Source organism: Salvelinus alpinus, chromosome 24 (assembly GCF_045679555.1).
Source record: "Salvelinus alpinus chromosome 24, SLU_Salpinus.1, whole genome shotgun sequence".
Lineage (NCBI taxonomy): Eukaryota > Metazoa > Chordata > Actinopteri > Salmoniformes > Salmonidae > Salvelinus > Salvelinus alpinus.
This window is the reverse complement of record NC_092109.1, coordinates 36,613,329-36,635,138: the sequence shown is the minus strand read 5'-3', so window position 1 is coordinate 36,635,138 and position 21,810 is coordinate 36,613,329. Positions and strand designations below refer to the sequence as shown.

General features: G+C 40.1%; 1 protein-coding gene across 2 annotated transcripts; it reads right to left on the bottom strand.

Annotated features, from left to right (window-relative positions):
* Positions 1 to 8,320: 8,320 nt before the first annotated feature.
* On the bottom strand, positions 8,321 to 21,402 carry LOC139552791 (uncharacterized). 2 transcript variants are annotated; one of them, XM_071364832.1, is made up of 4 exons: positions 20,809 to 21,058; positions 18,062 to 18,157; positions 17,784 to 17,888; positions 8,321 to 15,016 (listed from the first exon to the last, which is right to left on the bottom strand). In XM_071364832.1, exons 3-4 carry the CDS (start codon positions 17,875 to 17,877, stop codon positions 11,241 to 11,243), a joined length of 3,870 nt encoding a protein of 1,289 aa, XP_071220933.1. In that variant the 5' UTR covers positions 17,878 to 17,888; positions 18,062 to 18,157; positions 20,809 to 21,058; the 3' UTR covers positions 8,321 to 11,240. The 2 variants fall into 2 exon arrangements, 1 of the variants encoding a protein (XP_071220933.1); XR_011670532.1 differs by lacking the exons at positions 8,321 to 15,016; positions 17,784 to 17,888; positions 18,062 to 18,157 and adding an exon at positions 18,631 to 19,827 and having other exon boundaries at positions 20,809 to 21,402.
* Between the last annotated feature and the right edge of the window lie 408 nt (positions 21,403 to 21,810).

The following is a 21,810-nucleotide window of genomic DNA, read 5'->3' as shown; positions in this document are numbered from 1 at the left end:
CAATGGGGAGTTAATGCTTCCTAACTTTTTTACTTTTCAGTCATTTAGCAGTTGCGGAGTTACTTATTGAGCGGATATGTTTTTAAAAACTCTTTCCGTACTGGTCCCGCGTGGGATTCGAACCCACAACTCTGGTATTGCTGTAGGCTGTAAAAACGTTTTAAAAGTCTCATTAGGCGCCTTCCACCCGGTTACATAACCCTGCACCTTAGAGGCTGCTGCCCTGTATACAGTACATAGACTTGAAATCACTGGCCACTAATAATGTAACACTAGTCACTTTAATAATGTTTAAAAAATGTTGCTTTACTCATCTCATCGTATATACTTTATTCTATTCTACTGTTTTAGTCAATGCCACTCTGACATTGCTCACCCTAATATTTATACATTCCTTAATTCCATTCTTTTACTTTTAGGTTTGTGTGTATTGTATGTATTATTGTATAAATTGTTAGATATTACTTTGCATTTTGCTACACCCGCAATAACATCTGTTAAACATGTGTATGTGACCAATAAAAAAATTATTTTTATTTTATCTGACGCAATGTAGGCCTGCATTGAACACCACATATGGACTACTGTAGGCTATATCATAGAAATCAAAAGCTATTTCCATGTGTAAATGTTATGTGATTTGCTCCATTGGTTTTGTTGGTTGGCCTACATTATGCTCCAATATCCACAATAACCTATTGGCTACTGTCTAAAACTGAAAGGGTACAGCCTCAGTGCTCATTGTAAACGTGCGCCGGAAGTTGCACAAAATTCTCACATTGTTAAGTTTCCACTCACAAGACCTAAAATTTTGTCAGTACTCCAATTGGTGGGAACTTTGGTGATGGGCAAATTCGTAACATATAATTTGAATTGTAATTCCTAACATATCAAATGAAATGCGTGATGGACATCCACAAATGTATATATACCATACAAACGTAACATATCCAACTAAATGGAGTGTCTTGGATTTACATGCAGAATAATACAAAATGCTCACATTGTGACTAAACGTTGTATTGCTATCCGGGATCCTTGGAAAGTCCTACCCAACCCTTACCTTAACTTTTACCCTAACCATAACTCAAACCTTAACCCTTACATGCTGACTAGACCGGGCCCGCCCGCATGTTGATTTTGTCCATCCACCCCAGACGCCATCAGGACAAGCAGGTTGAAATATCAAAACGAACTCTGAATCAAGTACATTCATTTGGGGACAGGTCTCAAAGCATTTAACATTCATGGCAATTTAGCTAGCTAGCTTGCTGTTGCTAGCTAATTTGTCCTGGGATATAAACATTAGGTTGTTATTTTACCTGAAATGCACAAGGTCCGAAAATTAATCCACAGATAAAAGCGGCAATTTAGTAATCTCTCCTCCTTCAGGCCTCTTTTTCTTCTTCTTCTTCTTTGGACTTTATATGGCAGTTGGCAAACCACTTTAAGGTACATTACCACCACCAACTGGACTGGAGTGTGGACCTCAGTTCATCTCGTAACACGAGTGGTGTGGTCAGCATAATTTATTTTGTAGTTCGCGCACGTGACGCGGGCAGTGTGGTCAGCACGTTACTGTAACCATTTAAAATGTTAACTTCAATGGGGTAGGGCCGTCCCAAGGATACCGGATAGCAAGGACATTCACTAAGGGCAAGAGGCAGTGCTGTGCCAGCGGAAACTTTTGTGATTGATGCTTTTTCTTGCAAGTGACAACTACCAGAATTGAATGGCTACAGCCCTACAATCGATGAAAACATAGCTAAATACTGATACATTGAAAATGTGTCCTATGTTGTTATTGTCCAGCTGGCTTGATGCTGCAGCTCAGTCTTCAGATCCTAGGCAATTTTTTTATTGCAGCTATAATAATACAAATATGGCCGATGTATTTTATCAGTGAATATTTCCACTCTAAAATTGGAATCAGTATCGGATCCAAAAATCCCATATTGGTCGGGCTCTACTAAAGACACAAATAAGAAAGCCTTGTTAGTACACTTAAGCAACGTTTATGGTTTTTATAGACAGAAAGTAACCATTGTGATTCATCTCTGGACAAGTTTAAAGCAGAATTGACAGCTATGGAACTAAAAGCTAAAAAGATTGACTAAGATTGACTAACAACATTATTTTTTAAAACAATGCTTCAATATTGCAGATACAGTGCCTTTGGAAATTGTGTTAAGTACAGTCTTGTTCGAAAAATTATATATTAAAAAAATCCTCAGCAATCTACACAAAATACCCCCTAATGACAATGTGAAAACAGGTTTTTAGAAATGTTTGCAAATGTATAACACCTTCAAAACAGAAAATACCTTATTTACATAAGTATTCAGACCCTTTTCTATGAGACTCAATATTGAGCTGAGGTGCATCCTGTTTCCATTGATCATCCTTGAGATATTTCTACAACTTGATTGGAGTTCACCTGTGGTAAATTCAATTGATTGCGCATGATTTGGAAAGGCACACAGCATGTCAGAGCAAAAACCAAGCCGTGAGGTCGAAGGAATTGTCCGTAGAGCTCCGAGACAAGATTGTGTCGAGGCACAGATCTGGGGAAGGGGACCAAAACATTTCTGCAGCATTGAAGGTCGCCAAGAACACAGTGTCTCTATCATTCTTAAATGGAAGAAGTTTGGAACCACCAAGACTCTTCCTAGAGCTGGCCACCCGGCCAAACTGAGCAATCGGAGGGGAAAGGCCTTGGTTATGCAGGGTTAAATTAATCTGTGGCCACCAGACAGATTTTGACAGCAATGCTAAAAAAATGACAGATACATTCAAAATAAGAGGCTTCAAGGACAAAACTCTTGATGCTGCAATGATGAAAATATCTCAAAAACCAAGAGAGGAATTACTAAAAACTCAACCAAAGAAGAAAAACAACGCAACCGTCTTTTGCACTAAGTACACCAAGGGTTCGGAGAAAATGAAAGCAATCCTGAAAAAGCACTGGCATATTCTGCAATCAGACAAAACAAATCGCAAACCTCTTCAAGAAACCCCCAATGGTTGTCTATAAGCGTGGTCACAATATTGGAGATAGTTTGGTGAGATCTGACCTGCCCCCTGAGCCCCCTGAGCCCCCTGAGCCCCCTGAGCCACTCAGACACTCTTGACACACATTCCGAATGGGAACTACAAATGTGGCTCATGCGTACAGTGCAAATAGCACTATAAAAACATCCTTCTTCAGACACCCACATACAGGTCAACATCCCTGTGAGGGGTATCATCTCATGCAAGACCAAGGGAATAATCTATCTCATCACCTGTTCATGTGGAAAAGACTATGTAGGACAAACAAAAATACAATTAAAACAACACATAGCTGAACACCGCAGCTCAATCAGGTGTAAGAACATTGACTATCCAGTAGCAGCTCACTTTGTTGAAGCTAACCATCCAATCTCCTCCCTCAAATACACAGGCATTGAGCATGTTGCTCTACAAAGGAGAGGATGAAACATTGAGATCCTACTACTACAAAGGGAGGCTTACTGGATATCCTATCTGAAAACATTGACCCCCAGTGGTCTGAAATATTGACTTTGATCTCAAGCTCTTCTTTCTTTTATGAACAAGTCTTATAAATGTATATTCTTTCTACAGCTTATTAGCGTACACCTAATATGTTCCCCCTGTTGATGATGCTTATTATTCAAAAGACACTCGCACATCTGAGCAATCTTTTTTGCAGGTGCATGGCAACAATTGAACAAGATGAAGGAAAAAGGAAACCGCACACTGCTCTTGATAGTATCACTGACATTTAATAAGCTTTACGTATCGGCCTCACGACCTTCGTCAGAGCTTTTGTGGCCGTGAGGGCGATACGTAAGCTTATTAAATATCAGTGATTGTCACGCCCTGACCTGAGATATCTCTGTTTTCTTTATATTTTGGTTAGGTCAGGGTGTGACTAGGGTGGATTACGCTAGTTTTTCTAGTTTTTTGTATTGTCTAGGGGTTTTGTATATAATGTTTTTTGTACGTCTAGGTTTTTGTATGTTTATGGTGGCCTGATATGGTTCCCAATCAGAGGCAGCTGTTTATCGTTGTCTCTGATTGGGGATCATATTTAGGTAGCCATTTCCCCTTTGGTGTTTGTGGGTTCTTGTCTATGTGTAGTTGCCTGTCAGCACTCATTTGTATAGCTTCACATTTCATTTTGGTTAGTTTGTTCAGTGTTCATTCTTTTAATAAATTAGAATGTACGCATACCACGCTGCGCCTTGGTCCGATTCACACGTCGAACCTGACAGTGATACTATCAAGAGCAGTGTGCGGTTTCCTTTTTCCATCTTCTTGATGATGCTTATTATGCATTAAGGTTGAACCAATACGAAACAATTAAATATGTGAAATTGAATTAAACAATAATGTATGTTGATGCTAATATTATGTACAATATTCAATTATGTTTCTATATGATAACAATAACCTAATATATTTAATATGCCATAAACTATTGTTTTTTAACAGTTTCACTAATTCATCCTAATTAACTTAACACACCCCTCATTATTGTCATTGGTTGCACTAATTGCACTGTTTCTCTACATAACCTGGTTCAAGTATTTATGACATTACCCTTAAGAAGGCACAGTGATGCTGAGACGTTGGTAAATACCCAATAAATTACTGGGAGTTTATATATGGAGTGTGCGACTCTCTTTTATATACTTTATAAGCTCAAAATAACATCCAATTAATAAGTGTGAAGCAGAAAGTGAATATCCAATGGGAATTGGTCATAAATATGGAGTAACATTGTTAAGGTAGACTAAAATGTTAACAATGCCTTCCAATAAGGAGAAAGTTAAAGTGGACAATGGTATCCTGGTGAACAGATGTTATCATGTATGTTTTGTTTGTTTTTAAACCTTACAATAAGGGTAAAAACAGCATTTTTTTGAGTGATACGTGTGTATTAGCAGTAGTGGTTGAGAGGGTTTTCTTATTGGGAAGAAAGTAAAGGGTCCTAGTGGAAGGAAACAGATATGGAGACTAGTGAAAGTAATAAAGACAGCGATAACGAAAGTAAAATGGAGAGATTCATGGTACTCATGTTTTATCAGTTGATGTCAAATTTGTAAGCTTGTTTCAATAGGGGAGGATGGTACATATAGGCATAGTAATACTGAATGTTGCATTTTTAGGACCGATTAAGATTGAGACTGGCGAGGACTGATTAAGATTTAGCATAGTGAAAACTATGTACACGTGTCACAGCCGTTGCTGGATGAAGACCAAGGTGCAGCGTGGTGAGCGTACATTTTCCTTTTTATTTAAAATGTCGCCAACAAAACAACAAACGAAAGAAACAACCGTGAAGCTTACAGGGCATTAGTGCCACAAACAAAGTTCACTACCCACACTGAAAGGAGGGAAAAAGGGCTACCTTAGTATGGTTCCCAATTAGAGACAACGATAGACAGCTGTCCCTGATTGAGAACCATACCCGGCCAAAACATAGAAATAAAGAAACATAGAAAACAAAACATAGAACGCCCACCCCAAATCACACCCTGACCAAACCAAATAGAGACATAAAAAGGCTCTCTAAGGTCAGGGCGTGACAACATGTTTATTTTCTCTTCCAGGACTGATGGAATGTCCACTACCACGTTTTCTAATAAGTTTAACAATGATTCTGTATCTCTCCCTTTGAAAAGCTTCCTGAGGCAGGTGCCTTGGGAGAGCAGTTAGTGAGACTCTGCAGTACTATAAAGTAATAAGGTACCCGGATCCGGCTGTTAAGGGAGCATCCAAATGATGTAAAGGCCTGGCCATTTGTTGTTTTTGTTCTACGTTTTACCACACAGACACCTGCATACACCCATCAATACTTATGAATATTTGTTAGTGGTGTTAATACCATGCCTGATTTATAATTGTTATTTTATTTGGGTTTAGTAGGTTTTTCACGGTTAGAAAGAATGACCTTAAAGGGCACAAAAAGAAAAATACTGAAGTGTCAATTGTCTGAATTTCGGTTGAACACTTGTAAGTTCTCCTGATGAGAAATATACTGACAATGTGAACCTGTTATAAAGAATGTTTGACATGTTTTACAACAATGAGTCTGAAGTACAGGGAAAGAGAAGGGAAAGAACAGACTCACTCACTTACACCCAGCCTCTTTCAGAACTCACTAAAACTCTCTGACACTTGCCACCACCCTGTGTTTCATCATCCGCTGTCTAAGCAGGAGACAAGATAACTGCAGAAAATGTACAGGTGGCCCTTGTATAAACCTGCAAAGTTGTACTTTGGCAGAGCGAAAGTTAATTCAGGTTCAGGAGTAAATGGATGAGAGAGCAGTCATCTATATCCAGTCCATGTCCCTGACTGAGTCATAAGCAGCAACAAGTTGTGTATATAAAGTATTTTAAAGTTTATTTTCAGTTAACTTCTTATGGCTGCAGAGGCAATATTGAGTAGCTTGGATGAAAGGTGCACAGAGGTGCCCATAGTAAACTGCCTGCTCTTCAGTCCCAGTTACTAATATATGCATAGTATTATTCGTATTGGATAGAAAACACTCTGAAGTTTCTAAAACTGTTTGAATGATGTCTGTGAGTATAACAAAACTCATATGGCAGGCAGAAACCTGAGAAAAAATCCAAACAGGAAGTGGGAATTCTGAGGTTGGTAGATTTTCAACACAGCCCCTATTGAACAAACAGTGGGATATGGATGAGTTTGCACTTCCTACGTCTTCCACTAGATGTCAACAGTCTGTAGAACCTTGTCTGATGCCTCTACTGTGAAGTGGGGCCGAAGGAGACAGGAAATAGTCAGGTCTACCATGATCTGACCATGCTCTGACCATGCGAGTTCACATGAGAGGGAGCTCTGTTCCATCGCATATCTGAAGTCAATGTAATTCTCCGGTTGGAACGTTACTGAAGATTTATGTTAAAAACATTCTGAAGATTGATTCAATACATCGTTTGACATGTTTCTACTGACTGTTACGGAACTTTTTGACATTTCGTCAGCTTTTAGTGAACACGCTTTCTGACTTTGGATTTGTTTACCAAACGCGCTAACAAAAGTAGCTATTTGGACAAAAATTATGGACATTACCGAACAAAACAAACATTTCTTGTGGAAGTGGGAGTCCTGGGAGTGCATTCCAACGAAGATCAGTAAAGGTAAGTGAAGATTTATAATGCTATTTATGACTTTTGTTGACTGCACAATTTGGCGGGTAACTGTATGGCTTCCTTTTGTGGCTGAACGCTGTTCTCAGATTATTTAATATTTTGCTTTTGCCGTAAAGCTTTTTGAAATCTGACACAGCGGTTGCATTAAGAACAAGTGTATCTTTAATTCTATGTAAAACATGTATCTTTCATCAAAGTTTATGATGAGTATTTCTGTTATTTGACATCACTGCAATTTCTCTGGATATTTTGGAGGCATTTCTGAACATGGCGCCAATGTAAACTGAGGTTTTTGGATATAAATATGAGCTTTATCGAACAAAACATATATGTATTGTGTAACATGAAGTCCTATGAGTGTCATCTGATGAAAATCATCAAAGGTTAGTGATTCATCTTATCTCTATTTCTGCTTTTTGTGACTCCTGTCTTTGGCTGGAAAAATGACTGTGTATTTCTGTGATTTTGCGGTGACCTAACATAATCGTTTGTGGTGCTTTCGCTGTAAAGCCTATTTGAAATCGGACACTTTGGTGGGATTAACAACAAGATTACCATTCAAATGGTAAATTACATGTATGTTTGAGGAATTTTAATTATGAGATTTCTGTTGTTTGAATTTTGCGCCCTGCACTTTCACTGGCTGTTGTCATATCATCCCGTTAACGGGATTGCAGCCATAAGAAGTTTTAAGCATGTTCTGTATGTATTAACTGACCGCATATATACTATACTTCCACCCTCAGAGACTCTAGAGTTTACTTCTCCTATTCTCACCCATAGCCATGACCCAAAAGACAGAAATTAGGAGGAAATGAAATCAGCATCTCTGCTGAAAGAAAGCCATTGATTGCATTATACTTTGGTAAAGTAAACCTTGCTGTCTCCCTGTATTACCTCCCACAATTCCTCCAGGGATTTTACAGGACAGAATTGACAGGGCTGTAGAACGGTGTAGTGGGGTTGTATCTGTGTATATTATATATACACCTCACATGCTACCTATAATAAGACTATGCAATTAATATTACAAAGTATATCTGACTCTATTTAACATTATAGTAAAACCATGTGTAATCAAATATTATGTTTTTAGCTGACTAAGATCAAGAAAGGGTCATGAGAGGCGAATATCAAAGCAAGTGTTATTTAATAACTTTGTCAAATGAATGGATTCGCAAATTAGGCATGAAGCTTAATATCAAGGCAATACTGACATGAACAAAACATATTTTTAGGCATATATCCCAAGGTTAACTTGAAAGACAAAGCATGAGTCATACAGCTGCAAAGACATTTTGCACATGATCAAACAGGCATTTATACGTCAAGATGAGATTAGTGGTGTAACTTTTTCACAACTGCTATCAGTTGCCTGACACTGCCTAGATGTTGCTCTGTTGTCTTCGCAGTCAAACCGTCTGCTAGCAGTTCCTCTTTATCTGGTCACTTCTCCATGATGTTTATCAGTGACCTCGTGTTCACTTTACTCAACAGACCTGGGTCATCTACTGTATTCCCCTTTTCTCTCACAGTAACTTTCACTCACATCTAGTTCCTCTTTAACCTTCCTTGACCCCTAACATGTACACTGCCGGTCAAAAGTTTTAGAACACCTACTCATTCAAGGGTTTTTCTTTATTTTTACTCTTTTCTACATTGTAGAAAAATAGTGAAGACATAAAAACTATGAAATAACACATATGGATTCATGTTGTAACCAAATAAGTGTTAAACAAATCAAAACATATTTGATATTCTTCTGATAGCCACCCTTTGCCTTGATGACAGCTTTGCACACTCTTGGCATTCTCTCAACCAGCTTCACCTGGAATGCTTTTCCAACAGTCTTGAAGGAGTTCCCACATATGCTGAGCACTTGTTGGCTGCTTTTCCTTCACTCTGCAGTCCGACTCATACCAAACCATCTCAATTTGGTTGAGATCAGGGGATTTTGGAGGCCAGGTCATCTGCTGCCGCACTCCATCACTCTCCTTCTTGGTCAAATAGCCATTACACAGCCTGGAGGTGTATGAAAACAAATGATAGTCCCGTTAAGCGCAAACCAGATGTGATGGCGTATCGAAGAAGAATGCTGTGGTAGCTATGCTGGTTAAGTGTGCATTGAATACTAAATAAATCACTGACAGTGTCACCAGCAAAGCACCCCCACACCATAACACCTCCTCCTCCATGCTTTATGGTGGGAAATAGACATGCGGAGATCATCAGTTCACCCACACTGCGTCTCACAAAGACACGGTAGTTGGAACCAAAAATATCAAATTTGGACTCCAGACCAAAGGACAAATTTCCACCAGTCTAATGTTCATTGCTTGTTTTCTTGGCCCAAGCAAGTCTCTCCTTCTTACTCGTGTCTTTTAGTAGTGGTTTCTTTGCAGCTAATCGACCATGAAGGCCTGATTCACACAGTCTCCTCTGAACAGTTGATGTTCAAATGTGTCTGTTGCTTGAACTCTGTGAAGCATTTGTTTGAGCTGCAATTTCTAAGGCTAGTAACTCTAATGAACTTCTCCTCTGTTGCAGAGGTAACTCTGGGTCTTCCATTCCTGTGGTGGTCCTCACGAGAACCAGTTTCATCATAGTGCTTGATGGTTTTTGCGACTGCACTTGAAAAAACTTTCAAAGGTCTTGACATTTTCTGGATAGACTGACCATCATGTCTGAAAGTAATGATGGACTGTTGTTTCTCTTTGCTTATTTAAGCTGTTCTTGCCATAGTATGGACTTGGTATTTTACCAAATAGGGCTATCTTCTGTATACCCCCACTTCTGTATACCCCCACCCCACTGTATACCCCCACTTCACAACACAACTGATTGGCTCAAATGCATTAGGATGGAAAGAAATTCCACAAAATGAAATGCAAGCTGTTTATTAAAAGAGAATTCCAAAAGTGTGCAAAGATGTGATCAAGGTAAAGGGTGGCTATTTGAAGAATCTCAAATATAAAATATGTTTTGATTTGTTTAACACATTTTTGGTTACTACATGATTCCATATGTGTTATTTCATAGTTATATCTTCACTATTATTTTACAATGTAGAAAATAGTAAAAATTCAAATTAAAACTTGAATGAGTAGGTGTTCTAAAACCTTTGACCGGTAGTGTATATTCCTTCTACATGTAAAGTGATCAATCATTTCTAGTATGGTAACATAAATACGTACATTTGAAGCTAGAATCCAACATAATTGCTTTATTTTATGCAATTATTGAGGATGTCGCATGCCCAAAAACAACACTGTCATGCTGAGAATAATGAGAATGAATAGTGTCTTATGAATTTAATACCTTAAATGTCAAGAACGGTGCCACTTACACAGACCAGTGTTTCTCAACCTCTGGTCCCTGAACCTGTGCTGGTCCCTTGGATGTTGCTGGCTGGTCCCTGAACCTGTGCTGGTCCCTGGGATGTTGCTGGCTGGTCCCTGAACCTGTGCTGGTCCCTTGGATGTTGCTGGCTGGTCCCTGAGCTATTTAACTGACTCCAATTTAGTCAGTTCTAAGTGCTAGCTTTAATGTAAGCTGTCCCCCAAGGAGGAAAAATTAAAGCTTGCCGATCCTTGACACAAAGTGACCATAGTTTGCCGGTCCCTGGAATAAAGAAACAGTGCCCTAGACACACACCTTTGTAATCCCCCCCCTACCAAACATGCTATTTCCAATGTCATGGCTAACATATTACTTACAATTTGTGCCCAATAGAAAATGAATAGTGAACTTCTTGAATTACAAAGGACTTTTTTTTTTTTTTTAATTAGGATAAACAATCAACATGAAAGTAGGCAAACGTTAAACAGTTCTTGATAGATGGATAGATACTTCATTGTATCGAGCGGAAAGTATGTCGCATTGCATTGCAATCAGCCCCAGTAAGCGGACAATTGACTGGGTCTCGAGATATATCTGATTTAATACTACAAATTGAACTGAGTTATGACCCATTCACTTGATTAGCGCAAGCCACTGACCATGCCACTTGGTCGGAAGCAGGGTGAGATCATGGACTTTGACTTTGAGTTAGGCCTACTTCTTCCCTGGCCAATCTCTGACTACTTTCTGTATTTGGTTGACTCTTTTAGTGATCTTCTGCAGTCTGTCTTGTTTCTCCTTAAGCTTGCGTCGCTCATCGGTGAGTAGTTCCTCTCCTCTTGCCATCTTCTCCAGAAGCTCAGACTCGTATTTCATTTTCTTCAACCCTACGATGCGATCTTCGAAGCCTGGCTTGCATTCGTCCTCTTCGGTGCGAATGAGTATCTCGATGTACTCCACAGTGGAGAGAGAGCTTGGCTTCAGTGCAATCTCATTTAGTCTCTTAAGACAATTGGAGGACAGCTTGATCAAGTACTTCAGCTTGTCCTCGATAACAATGTACTCATCTTCAATCTTCTCCAGCATCTGCTTGTTGTTCATAAACTTGCCCTGTGCCTTCATGAAGTTGTCCTTCAACTCTTTAATGGTCTTTTTCTCTGTCTTAGTTTCATATGTCCATAAGGCTTTTTCCCTGTCGTGGTTAAGGTAAGAGCAGTTTTCTGGACACATGACACAGTTACCATAACCATCCATCACGGCACATTTTTTGACTTCATCCTCGTCAGGGAGACAGCAGCTGGTGTGGCATGTGAACTTGCAAACAATGCAGTTTGTAGCAAAACAACTTAATTTGGTCCTCTTAGCAACTAGAACCTCTACCTCTGTCTCAAAGTCTTGGTTCTGTTTCATGTTCTCGTCCTCGTTCTGCAGGCACTGTTCGAACGTTTTGATCTCATTCAGCTTTGACAGACCTGCTGTGATCTGAGGGGTCAGTCGTGTCATGGCCTTCTCCAAACGCTCACGTTCTTCCAACACTTTCTTGGTCATCGTTAGATCTTTGCTCTCATTGCTTTCCAAGGCTTTGAAGAAAGCTTTCATCTGTTTAAAAGTTGACCTCCAGACAATCTTCTCTAGTCCTTCCTCATTATCATCCTCTGAACTATCTCCTTCAGAGCTTTTGTCTTCTTCTACTTTCTGAGAGAGCAGAGCTGAATTGTTGAATTTGAAATGGGTTGGGAGTCCCTTATTGTTTTTTTTACAGGGAAGGTCTGCAGCTTGGATGGCCTCCAGCACAGGTATGTCCTTCCCATCAGCAAATGTCACGAGCATCAGGATGTTATCAGCAATGTCCTTTCCAAAAATGGACAGGATGGAGTCAAATATGTATTTCTGATTGGCACTGAGACGAGCGAGGGATGCCTGCACTACAAAGCATACTGCATCAATGTGATCAATCCCTAAAGGGTTACACAAAAATTCCTTCACTTGCTCTGTGATTAGTTTATCATGTGCCATTCCTCTAGTGTCTCCGAACCCTGGTGTGTCAATAATGGTCAGAGAATAAGGAATCTGAAAGCCTGGCTGGTTGTAGAGCTCGTATGATGTCACGATTGAAGTCTGGCTCTCAGCCTGTGACCTGTTGGTCACCTCATGGATGAGCTTAAAGCGGTAGTGATCTTCCCACTTTACCCCGAGAATGTAGTTGATCATGACATTTACCAGAGTGGTTTTTCCTGCACCTGTGGACCCCAGAAGCAAGATTGCCTTGTTATTCCCTTTCTCAACTTTCCTTCCAAATGTGTACTGTTCAAAACGTTCCTTTACATCCAACTTCTGTTCCAGATTCAGCTTATAGATTGACGGGTTGCCTTTCTTAACCTTCTCTGATTTCTTCAGAAATTCCTCACTTCTTGTTGCTGTCAATTGGCTCCTCTTCGGTTGGGTGTCAGAAGCCCTGATGGTAGTCAGCACTGCCTCCGGACCGGGTAGACTCTTCCCTGCTTCGCCACAGTTAGCAGAGACTCTGACACTGTATGCAGTTTCAGGCTTTAGACCTTCCAGTGTGCACTCTCTGGTGGTGGTTTTGATGGTGTGCCACATCTTATTGTCAACAGCCTTCGCACACTCTCTGTAGTCAACCTCATAGCCTATGACTTCTACATCGTCTCCCACCATGGTAGGAATGTCCCAGTTCACTCTGATACTTTCAGATTCCAGATTTTTTTCTGTGGGTGATCCAGGGGGGCTACATGGGCGGGTCCTGAAGTACTCTGTCCAGTCACTGGAGAGGCTCACACCAGGTCTACACACCGCCCTACAGCTGAAGCGGTAGTCTTTATAGGGGTTCAAACGTCTGATGGTGACCCGGTTAGTGCTAACATCAGCTTTGATCTCTGTCCACTCAGATTCAGCCTGCACAGCCTGGTACAAAACCTGGTACGACTCCACAGACTTGACGCCAAGGTTGGGAGGGTTGATTTGCACGTGGACACAGTCATGCTCCAGACTCTTGATGGTGGGGACACCTGGCTTTGATGGCAGTTCAAACTGGGGACTCAACAGTGTCCCTTTCTCATAGACATGGATGGAGGACGCAGTGATGAGTTTGTCTGGAATTGATGCAATGCAGAATGCAATATTTTCTCTGTCTTTGTTTGACTCTTTGAAGTCTAGGAACAGTTGTATGTTTTGCCTGGTTAGGGTGGTTACCTCCCCCGAGCGAAACCACTTTTCTGCTGCTGATTTCCCAGCTGCATTGGGATCATAAGGAATCAGTGAAGAATCACTCTTTGATTCTTCCAGCAAGTAGTTCTCCAAGTCTACCACGTACTCGTCTTTGTCTTTCAAAGAGGAGAATGCAAAGCACACTACGTGATCTTTAGCTTGATCAAGCACTATTCCATCCAATTCACTGCTTGAGTACACAACTTGTACCTCTTTCATTATGTCAAGGTAAGAGCTGACAACATTCATCTCTCTCTCTCTGTCATCCAGGTACGTGATCATAAGGTCATTCTGGAAAGGAGAGCGTTCCTTACTGTTGAGCATTTTTATCAGCTCTTCTTCCTCCATTCCTCCTCCTCTTATGTTGGGAAGAACCTTGCAAAGACCTTTCTGGAAAACCAGCTTGTACTCTGAGCACAAGTCCCTAAACTTGCTGAGCTTGGCTTTGATTTCAGGGAACTTGATAGCCATGTCTTCCTTCATCATGTCCCGGAATGTTACATCAGTGTTGTCCAGCCTGTCCAAGAGTCGCTGTGCGCGACACACCAGGCTAACACTGATCTGCCTGACTAGCTGGGCAGCTGCAGAGTCCAGGTTCTTGAGAGGATAGAGCCAGACAGTCATGGGCACAGCATGTTCTCCCTTTTCCCCTAACAGACGTGGCAGGCCGGCATACAGCCTGGTGGCATCTTCAAATGTGACAGGGTTGTTTTCTAGTGCAAAATCACCATGGAAAGTGCAGCTGAATGTATTGGCCTGTTGCTTCTCTTCCTCGCTCATCTTCAGTGATGCCTGCCCTTCTATTGTTATGAGGGGGATCTTCTTTATTGTGGCCTGCAGGTTTCCTTGAATATCCTGGTGGTTTTCTCCTGAGGAAACCTCACGGTCAAAAACAAAGAAGGCTTGTGCACCGTAGAGAATGGCAGTCACCACATGTGTGGCAGAACCCTCTTGGAAGACATTACAGTGTTTCACATTTCCTGCCCCCAGGTGGTCCATGGTCAGCTGCTCGAAGCGAGTGGTGGTACGGTACTGCAGAGAAACCCTAGACTGATGCTTTGAGGTCTTTTTATCATGTAGGAATTCAGCAGAACCCTTCACACTGACTAAGCCACCAAGAAAACTGGCCTCCAGAGATGCAGACACATTCAAAGCTTCTGACTTGTCTTCACTTGAGTCGGAAGCAATGATTTTGAAATCAGTGTTAGGTTGTGGAGAGACATTTATGTCTTTCTGTAGCATTTCAGAATCCCAGAGTGTGATACCTGCAGTTTAAAAAGAGAGAATGACAAATAACTTTCATTATGAAAAAAATAACGATCTCCAACGTGTACAGTCGTGGCCAAAAGTTTTGAGAATGTCACAAATATTAATTTTCAAGAAGTCTGCTGCCTCAGTTTGTATGATGGTAATTTGCATATACTCCAGAATGTTATGAAGAGTGATCAGATGAATTGCAATTAATTGAAAAGTCCCTCTTTGCCATGCAAATGAACTGAATCCCCCAAAAACATTTCCACTGCATTTCAGCCCTGCCACAAAAGGACCAGCTGACATCATGTCAGTGATTCTCTTGTTAACACAGGTGTGAGTGTTGACAAGGACAAGGCTGGAGATCACTCTGTCATGCTGATTGAGTTTGAATAACAGACTGGAAGCTTCAAAAGGAGGGTGGTGCTTGGAATCATTGTTCTTCTCTGTCAATCATGGTTAACTGCAAGGAAACACGTGCCGTCATCATTGCTTTGCACAAAAAGGGCTTCACAGGCAAGGATATTGCTGCCAGTAAGATTGTACCTAAATCAACCATTTATCGGATCATCAAGAACTTCAAGGAGAACGATTCCATTGTTGTGAAGAAGGCTTCAGGGTGCCCAAGAAAGTCCAGCAAGCGAAAGGACCGTCTCCTAAAGTTGATTCAGCTGCGGATCGGGGCACCACCGGTACAGAGCTTGCGCAGCAGGCAGGTGTGAGTACATCTGCACACACAGTGAGGCGAAGACTTTTGGAGGATGGCCTGGTGTCAAGAAGGTCAGCAAAGAAGCCACTTCTCTCCAGGAAAAACATCAGGGACAGACTGATATTCTGCAAAAGGTACAGGGATTGAACTGCTGAGGACTGGGGTAAAGTAATTTTCTCTGATGAATCCCCTTTCCGATTGTTTGGGGCATCCGGAAAAAAGCTTGTCCGGAGAAGACAAGGTGAGCAATACCATCAGTCCTGTGTCATGCCAACAGTAAAGCATCCTGAGTGCATTCATGTGTGGGGTTCTTTCTCAGCCAAGGGAGTGGGCTCACTCACAATTTTGCCTAAGAACACAGCCATGAATAAAGAATGGTAGCAACACATCCTCCGAGAGCAACTTCTCCCAACCATCCAGGAACAGTTTGGTGACGAACAATGCCTTTTCCAGCATGATGGAGCACCTTGCCATAAGGCAAAAGTGATAACTAAGTGGCTCGGGGAACAAAACATAGATATTTTAGGTCCATGGCCAGGAAACTCCCCAGACCTTAATCCCATTGAGAACATGTGGTCAATCCTCAAGAGGCGGGTGGACAAACAAAAGCCCACAAATTCTGACAAACTCCATGCATTGATTATGCAAGAATGGGCTGCCATCAGTCAGGATGTGGCCCAGAAATGAATTGACAGCATGCCAGGGCGGATTGCAGAGGTCTTGAAAACGAAGGGTTGACACTGCAAATATTGACTCTTTGCATCAACTTCATGTAATTGTCAATAAAAGCCTTTGACACTTATGAAATGCTTGTAATTATACTTCAGTATTCCATAGTAACATCTGACAAAAATATCTAAAAACGCTGAAGCAGCAGACTTTGTGAAAATTAATATTTGTGTCATTCTCAAAACTTTTGGACAGGACCGGTACATGCAGAATTGTTTATACATGTAAACATGGTTTCATTCAAAGAACTCATTGAAGTATTAGTCAAAGTATATATTCTAGGTGACATGACAACCGTAGTTAGAAAAGCTACACCTATCTTTGCCATTGATCACTTCTGTAACAGCATGACTATATATGACTACTTCAACATGTTGTGGGTCCTCTAGCTTTTCTAACTCTGAAGACCATAGAGATGTAGAAGACAGCTCATCTTTGCAATGGATGCTTTTGTGACAGTTTCTGTAGTGCCATTAAGGGCTATCTATTTGAAAGCAGTCCATTTCTTCTTACTATACTTTTATAAGTGTATTGGCAGTTCGTAAAAAAAACTGAAGTGCTACAGTCTGACAAGGTATAAAGCCAAGGTTGGTGATTTACTGCCACCTGGAGTTATGGAATGTTTGTCAGAAGTATAATTCATTGGCTGACCCCTCCTGCTGACCTGAAAGGAATTCTGTTATCCTTCCTTAAAGGAGCTAAATATAAAAATGTTGAATTGTGATTTAAGAAAATGTCCATAAAATGTCTACATTAAAAATAACATAAAATTATAGTGTTTCACAAAAAAAATTCACAAACAAATTATTTAGGCTCACACATCAGCATAATTTAGAGGTGTGGTCATCTCCTCATAAGCACAACCAACAACGGAAAACTGGAGCAAGCATGTAGAAATCGTGCTGTCTTTACCTGGTTGCTAAAATTCTACATTTCAGTTTGTGACAAAACAAGCCATCTTTAGTGTAGAAAATCATTGTACCATCTAAATCGCTGTGAAATATGTTAAGAACATATTGAACTAAATAAGAACATATTGTTTTTTCAGCTGTTTAAAGCTGGTGTACAAAACCGGAAGTAAATGCAAAACTTAAGGAAGTGGCGGGGGGACGGAAGGGCGAGAGGTGTTTGAATTCAGGCTGTGTTGATGCAATTCACCTAGTTTCCACAAGGGGGCTTTGTTTTATCTGTAGCTTCTGTAACCCATGCAAGTCAAACCAACTTGACTACTTCAAAATGGTGAAAGCCCTCAATGACGCTGCCCATGTTAGATCAGGCTTTGGGACAAGTCTATCCAACTCTATGGTGGAAACAAAGACAATGAATTGAATAGTTTACTGTACCTGGAATGAGGACATCCCTGCGACAGTCATACAGCATCCCCAGCTGGAATGGTCGGCCCAGAGCGGCTGTCTCAATGGTCTCAGAGTCAGACATGACTCCGTGTTCTGAAAACACATCAGAGCAGGGGTTTATCCACAGCTATATATACTTCAGAACTATTGTATAGTAGAAACATTTAGATGAATGCAGGGCTTTACATATAGGGGAGTCAATATTTAGATTGAAATAACAAAGGTACAAAAGACAGACATAAGATGCAGACATCTGAATCACTCACATTTCTGTCTCTTCCGCAGTCTCGTGTTGTTCTCCTGGGATGGGAGGCGAGCCCTAGAGCCTTGATGCTCAGCGTTCGATTATCCAGGCTGCGCCTCTGTAACGGGAAACATCAGAAAAAATAAAGATCATGTAGTATAAATGCTGTTCTTCAGTCATAAACATTATCCCAAGTGAGCATGAGCTCTGTGGTCTCAGAGTCCACTATAGCATGGGAACCTGTGTTAAGTTAATTTCAAGAACTGCACACTGTTTTTCTGCTGGTGTAATTATAATTGAATTAAGGGAGAAGTCACAGATCGTCATATATGTATAACAGAATCTTTGGAACGGCCATCAGACCTACATTATCTGTATAAGACCCCATAAAGTACACCTGAATAATTGATTTAATCATAATCTATACTGTAGCCAAAGCCAGAGGGGGAAAAAACATGTTTTAAAGGTATCAATATAATGAAATGTAAAATTATTTGCACTTTAATTAGATCAATAATGTAAATAAAAAATCTTTACACAAAAAATGACACAAAAAATATGAAGAATTCAAGATAATAACAGATGCAGAAATATGAACGATAGTTTATTCAGATGTAACAAAAATATTTGACTGTGTATGGTGAGACCAGGTTCCTCTTATTGGACAATTTGAACCAAATAAAAAACAAAGTCAATCAAATGTGAGTTATAAGCTTTAAAAAAAAAGTTACGACCAATCTTACCAAAGTTTGTCTTAAATTGTATCTGTAAAAAAGTATGTCTGCATTAATTCCCACAAGATGTAGGTCATTATGCCAAAAGATCTAGACTGTATTAGATGACTTGAAGCTACATCTGACTACATTTACACATTTGCTTGGATAATCATACCACAGGCCTTACTGCTATTGCCAGACAAGAGAATAACATTACATGAAAGGTAAGGCCAATACAAAAGCACACAGAAACTTGCTTTTATTGCTCAAGAGATCCAATCATTTGAGTTAATAGTCTCTTTTGTTTGCCACATATGCATTTCATCCTGCTTTCTTTGGGATTCAATAGATTTCTTCTTCTCTTGCCTTGGTCCTGCTTCTGTTGTTCTGCCATCTGGACTCATTCCAATTCGTCCTGAATCCTGCCATTTTACTTTCTCTACATGGACTCATTCGAATTCGTCCTGAATGAGCTTTCTTTCTGGCTCTGATTTGTTCTCCTGGAATTGTTCTATCGCCATTTAATTATTCTCTGTTCAGCCATTTAATTATTCTCTGTTAAAGGAATAGATAGCTTTTCCATTAAAATATGTTAGAATATAGAAAGACTACTCCTTATAGTTACAGTAATTTAAAATGACTTTTAGCTGCTGCCATGTTCAGAGTAATGTTTTCATCGATTAACAATATTCTTTAGTAGTCTACTCATCAATGTATTTTCTAAAGTTTAATCATCTACTTTTCTCCCTCATTTTCATCTCTTTATTTTGATGCTTTCAGTTCTGCATGTATCCTGGTCCTTTCATCTTCTTCTTGCTTTCTTTGGGATTGAAGTTGTATTTTTCTCTGCCTCTCCAGCTCCTCTCGTTGTTCTTTGTCCATCCGTTGTTCGGTTTCCATTCGTGCTTTCTCCCCTTTGAGCCGAAGGCATTCCTGCTCAAATCTTCTCTTTTCTGCTTCTGCCACGTCTGCCCGTTGTCGCGATTCATGGTCCACTTCAACTGTATGGCTGCCACCCATTTTCTAAGTCTTTTCTTGCAGGTTTTGTAGGTTAGACTTAACTGCACTGATTCTTTGAGATGACATATCAAAGCAAACAAAAACAGACAAGGAATGTTTTACTTAAAAAGGAGAGCATTTGACACTATTCAATACTTTTCTGAGCATCAATTGCCTTAATTTTCAATTTGTCATATTTAGATTTTTAATTGCGTTAGTGTTGTGGATATGTGCATGCATACACATGATCGTCAGGCAGGAAGTAAGACCAAATTGATAACACTGTTACTTTTCAACTTTGTCATATTCTGGTAAATTCTGTCACTTGTAATTTTAAAATATCAGGAGGAAGTGGACTAAACAGGGAACAGTTGGGTTTACTTATCTAAGTTATGAAAAGCAAGAGCCCCAAACTATGACTAGAAATCTCAGTTACCTAGAATTTACTTCAAACACTAACTGTCAATGTTTTCAGAATGTCCCATATTGTTTTTGAAGTTCTATTCTGAAATTGTCTGACATTGCAAATTCCTCATCAGTCAGGGTAGGTTTGTACTTCTTTAAAAAAAATACATGGGTGCAATAAAGTGTCAATAGAATCTAAACCAATATAGTACAATATTTTTTTTAACAATTTGTGTATCCAAAAAATGTAATCGAAAAGTTTGATTGTTAAATGATAATTTCTCTACACCATTAAAATCACGGTTTCTTAATTTGAGCCAGTTTGCTACAGCAGGAAAGTACTCCTGTTGCAACAGGAAATGTAAAATAATATGTGGATTATAAGTAAGGGATATTTTTGTAGGGGTTGATACATTTTTTGTTAGGGCAAATCAAAAGTGGAAATGAAAAACTGTAGAAGCCTGTTCAAAACTAAAATACATTACAAGTTTCCTAAATTCTCAGCAACAAAAGAGTGATCAAATTAAGATTCTACATCTGAACCTTAAGAAAATTAAGGTTGTAGATGGATGTCAATCAGACAGAAATCACGAAATTTAACAAAGTTCAAACTTAAATATACATATTAAAGAGTGAGTATAAAACATACGTCAAGGTCTTCAGATGAAAAGATGCGTCTGTGCCAGAGAGGTTTGTTGATGGATGTAGCCCGGGGCTTGATGTCCCATTTTATAAGCTCAAACAATGGTTCCCTACCCATTACTTTGTGACTGTCAGCAGTTTTTAATTTCTTATTTATTTTGTAAAACACATCTCCATATGTGGTCTTCTTGTAAATCACATGACACCTTCCTTCTGTTTCAGAGTGCTTGATACAGTCGGACTAAAATAGTTTATTGCTCAAACCCTTTCTGTGTGAGAGAGAGAGGCAGAGAGAGAGAGAGAGACGCAGAGAGAGAGAGAGATGCAGAGAGAGAGAGAGATGCAGAGAGAGAGAGAGACGCAGAGAGAGAGAGAGACGCAGAGAGAGACAGAGACGCAGAGAGAGACAGAGACGCAGAGAGAGACAGAGACGCAGAGAGAGACAGAGACGCAGAGAGAGACAGAGACGCAGAGAGAGACAGAGACGCAGAGAGAGAGAGATCAGAAGACAGAGAAGATCAGGTACCTGCAACACGGACTACACTGCACAGCTCATTGAAGGACAGGGTCCCAGTACCGGAGACATCAGTACCATAGAAGATGTTCTGGAAGACACATACAGTTGATGTCAGAAGTTTACATACACTTAGGTTGGAGTCATTAAAACTGGTTTTTCAACCACTCCACAAATTTCTTGTTAACAAACTATAGTTTTGGCAAGTCGGTTAGGACATCTACTTTGTGCATGACACAAGTAGTTTTGCTAACCATTGTTTACAGACAGATTATTTCACTTATAATTCACTGTATCACAACTCCAGTGGGTTAGAAGTATACATACACTAAGTTGACTGTGCCTTTAAACAGCTTGGAAAATTCCAGAAAATTATGTCATGGATTTAGAAGCTTCTGATAAATGATGTCAATTAGCCTGAGTCAATTGGAGGTGTACCTGTGGATGTATTTCAAGGCCTAACTTCAAACTCAGTGCCTCTTTGCTTGACATGAT

Excerpts from the sequence above, each read along its gene's own strand:
- LOC139552791 (XM_071364832.1), bottom strand. The coding sequence starts at position 17,877 with ATGTCTGACTCTGAGACCATTGAGACAGCCGCTCTGGGCCGACCATTC. Across the intron at positions 15,017-17,783 it reads CAGGGATGTCCTCATTCCAG|GTATCACACTCTGGGATTCT; the intron begins GTACAGTAAACT and ends TTTAAACTGCAG.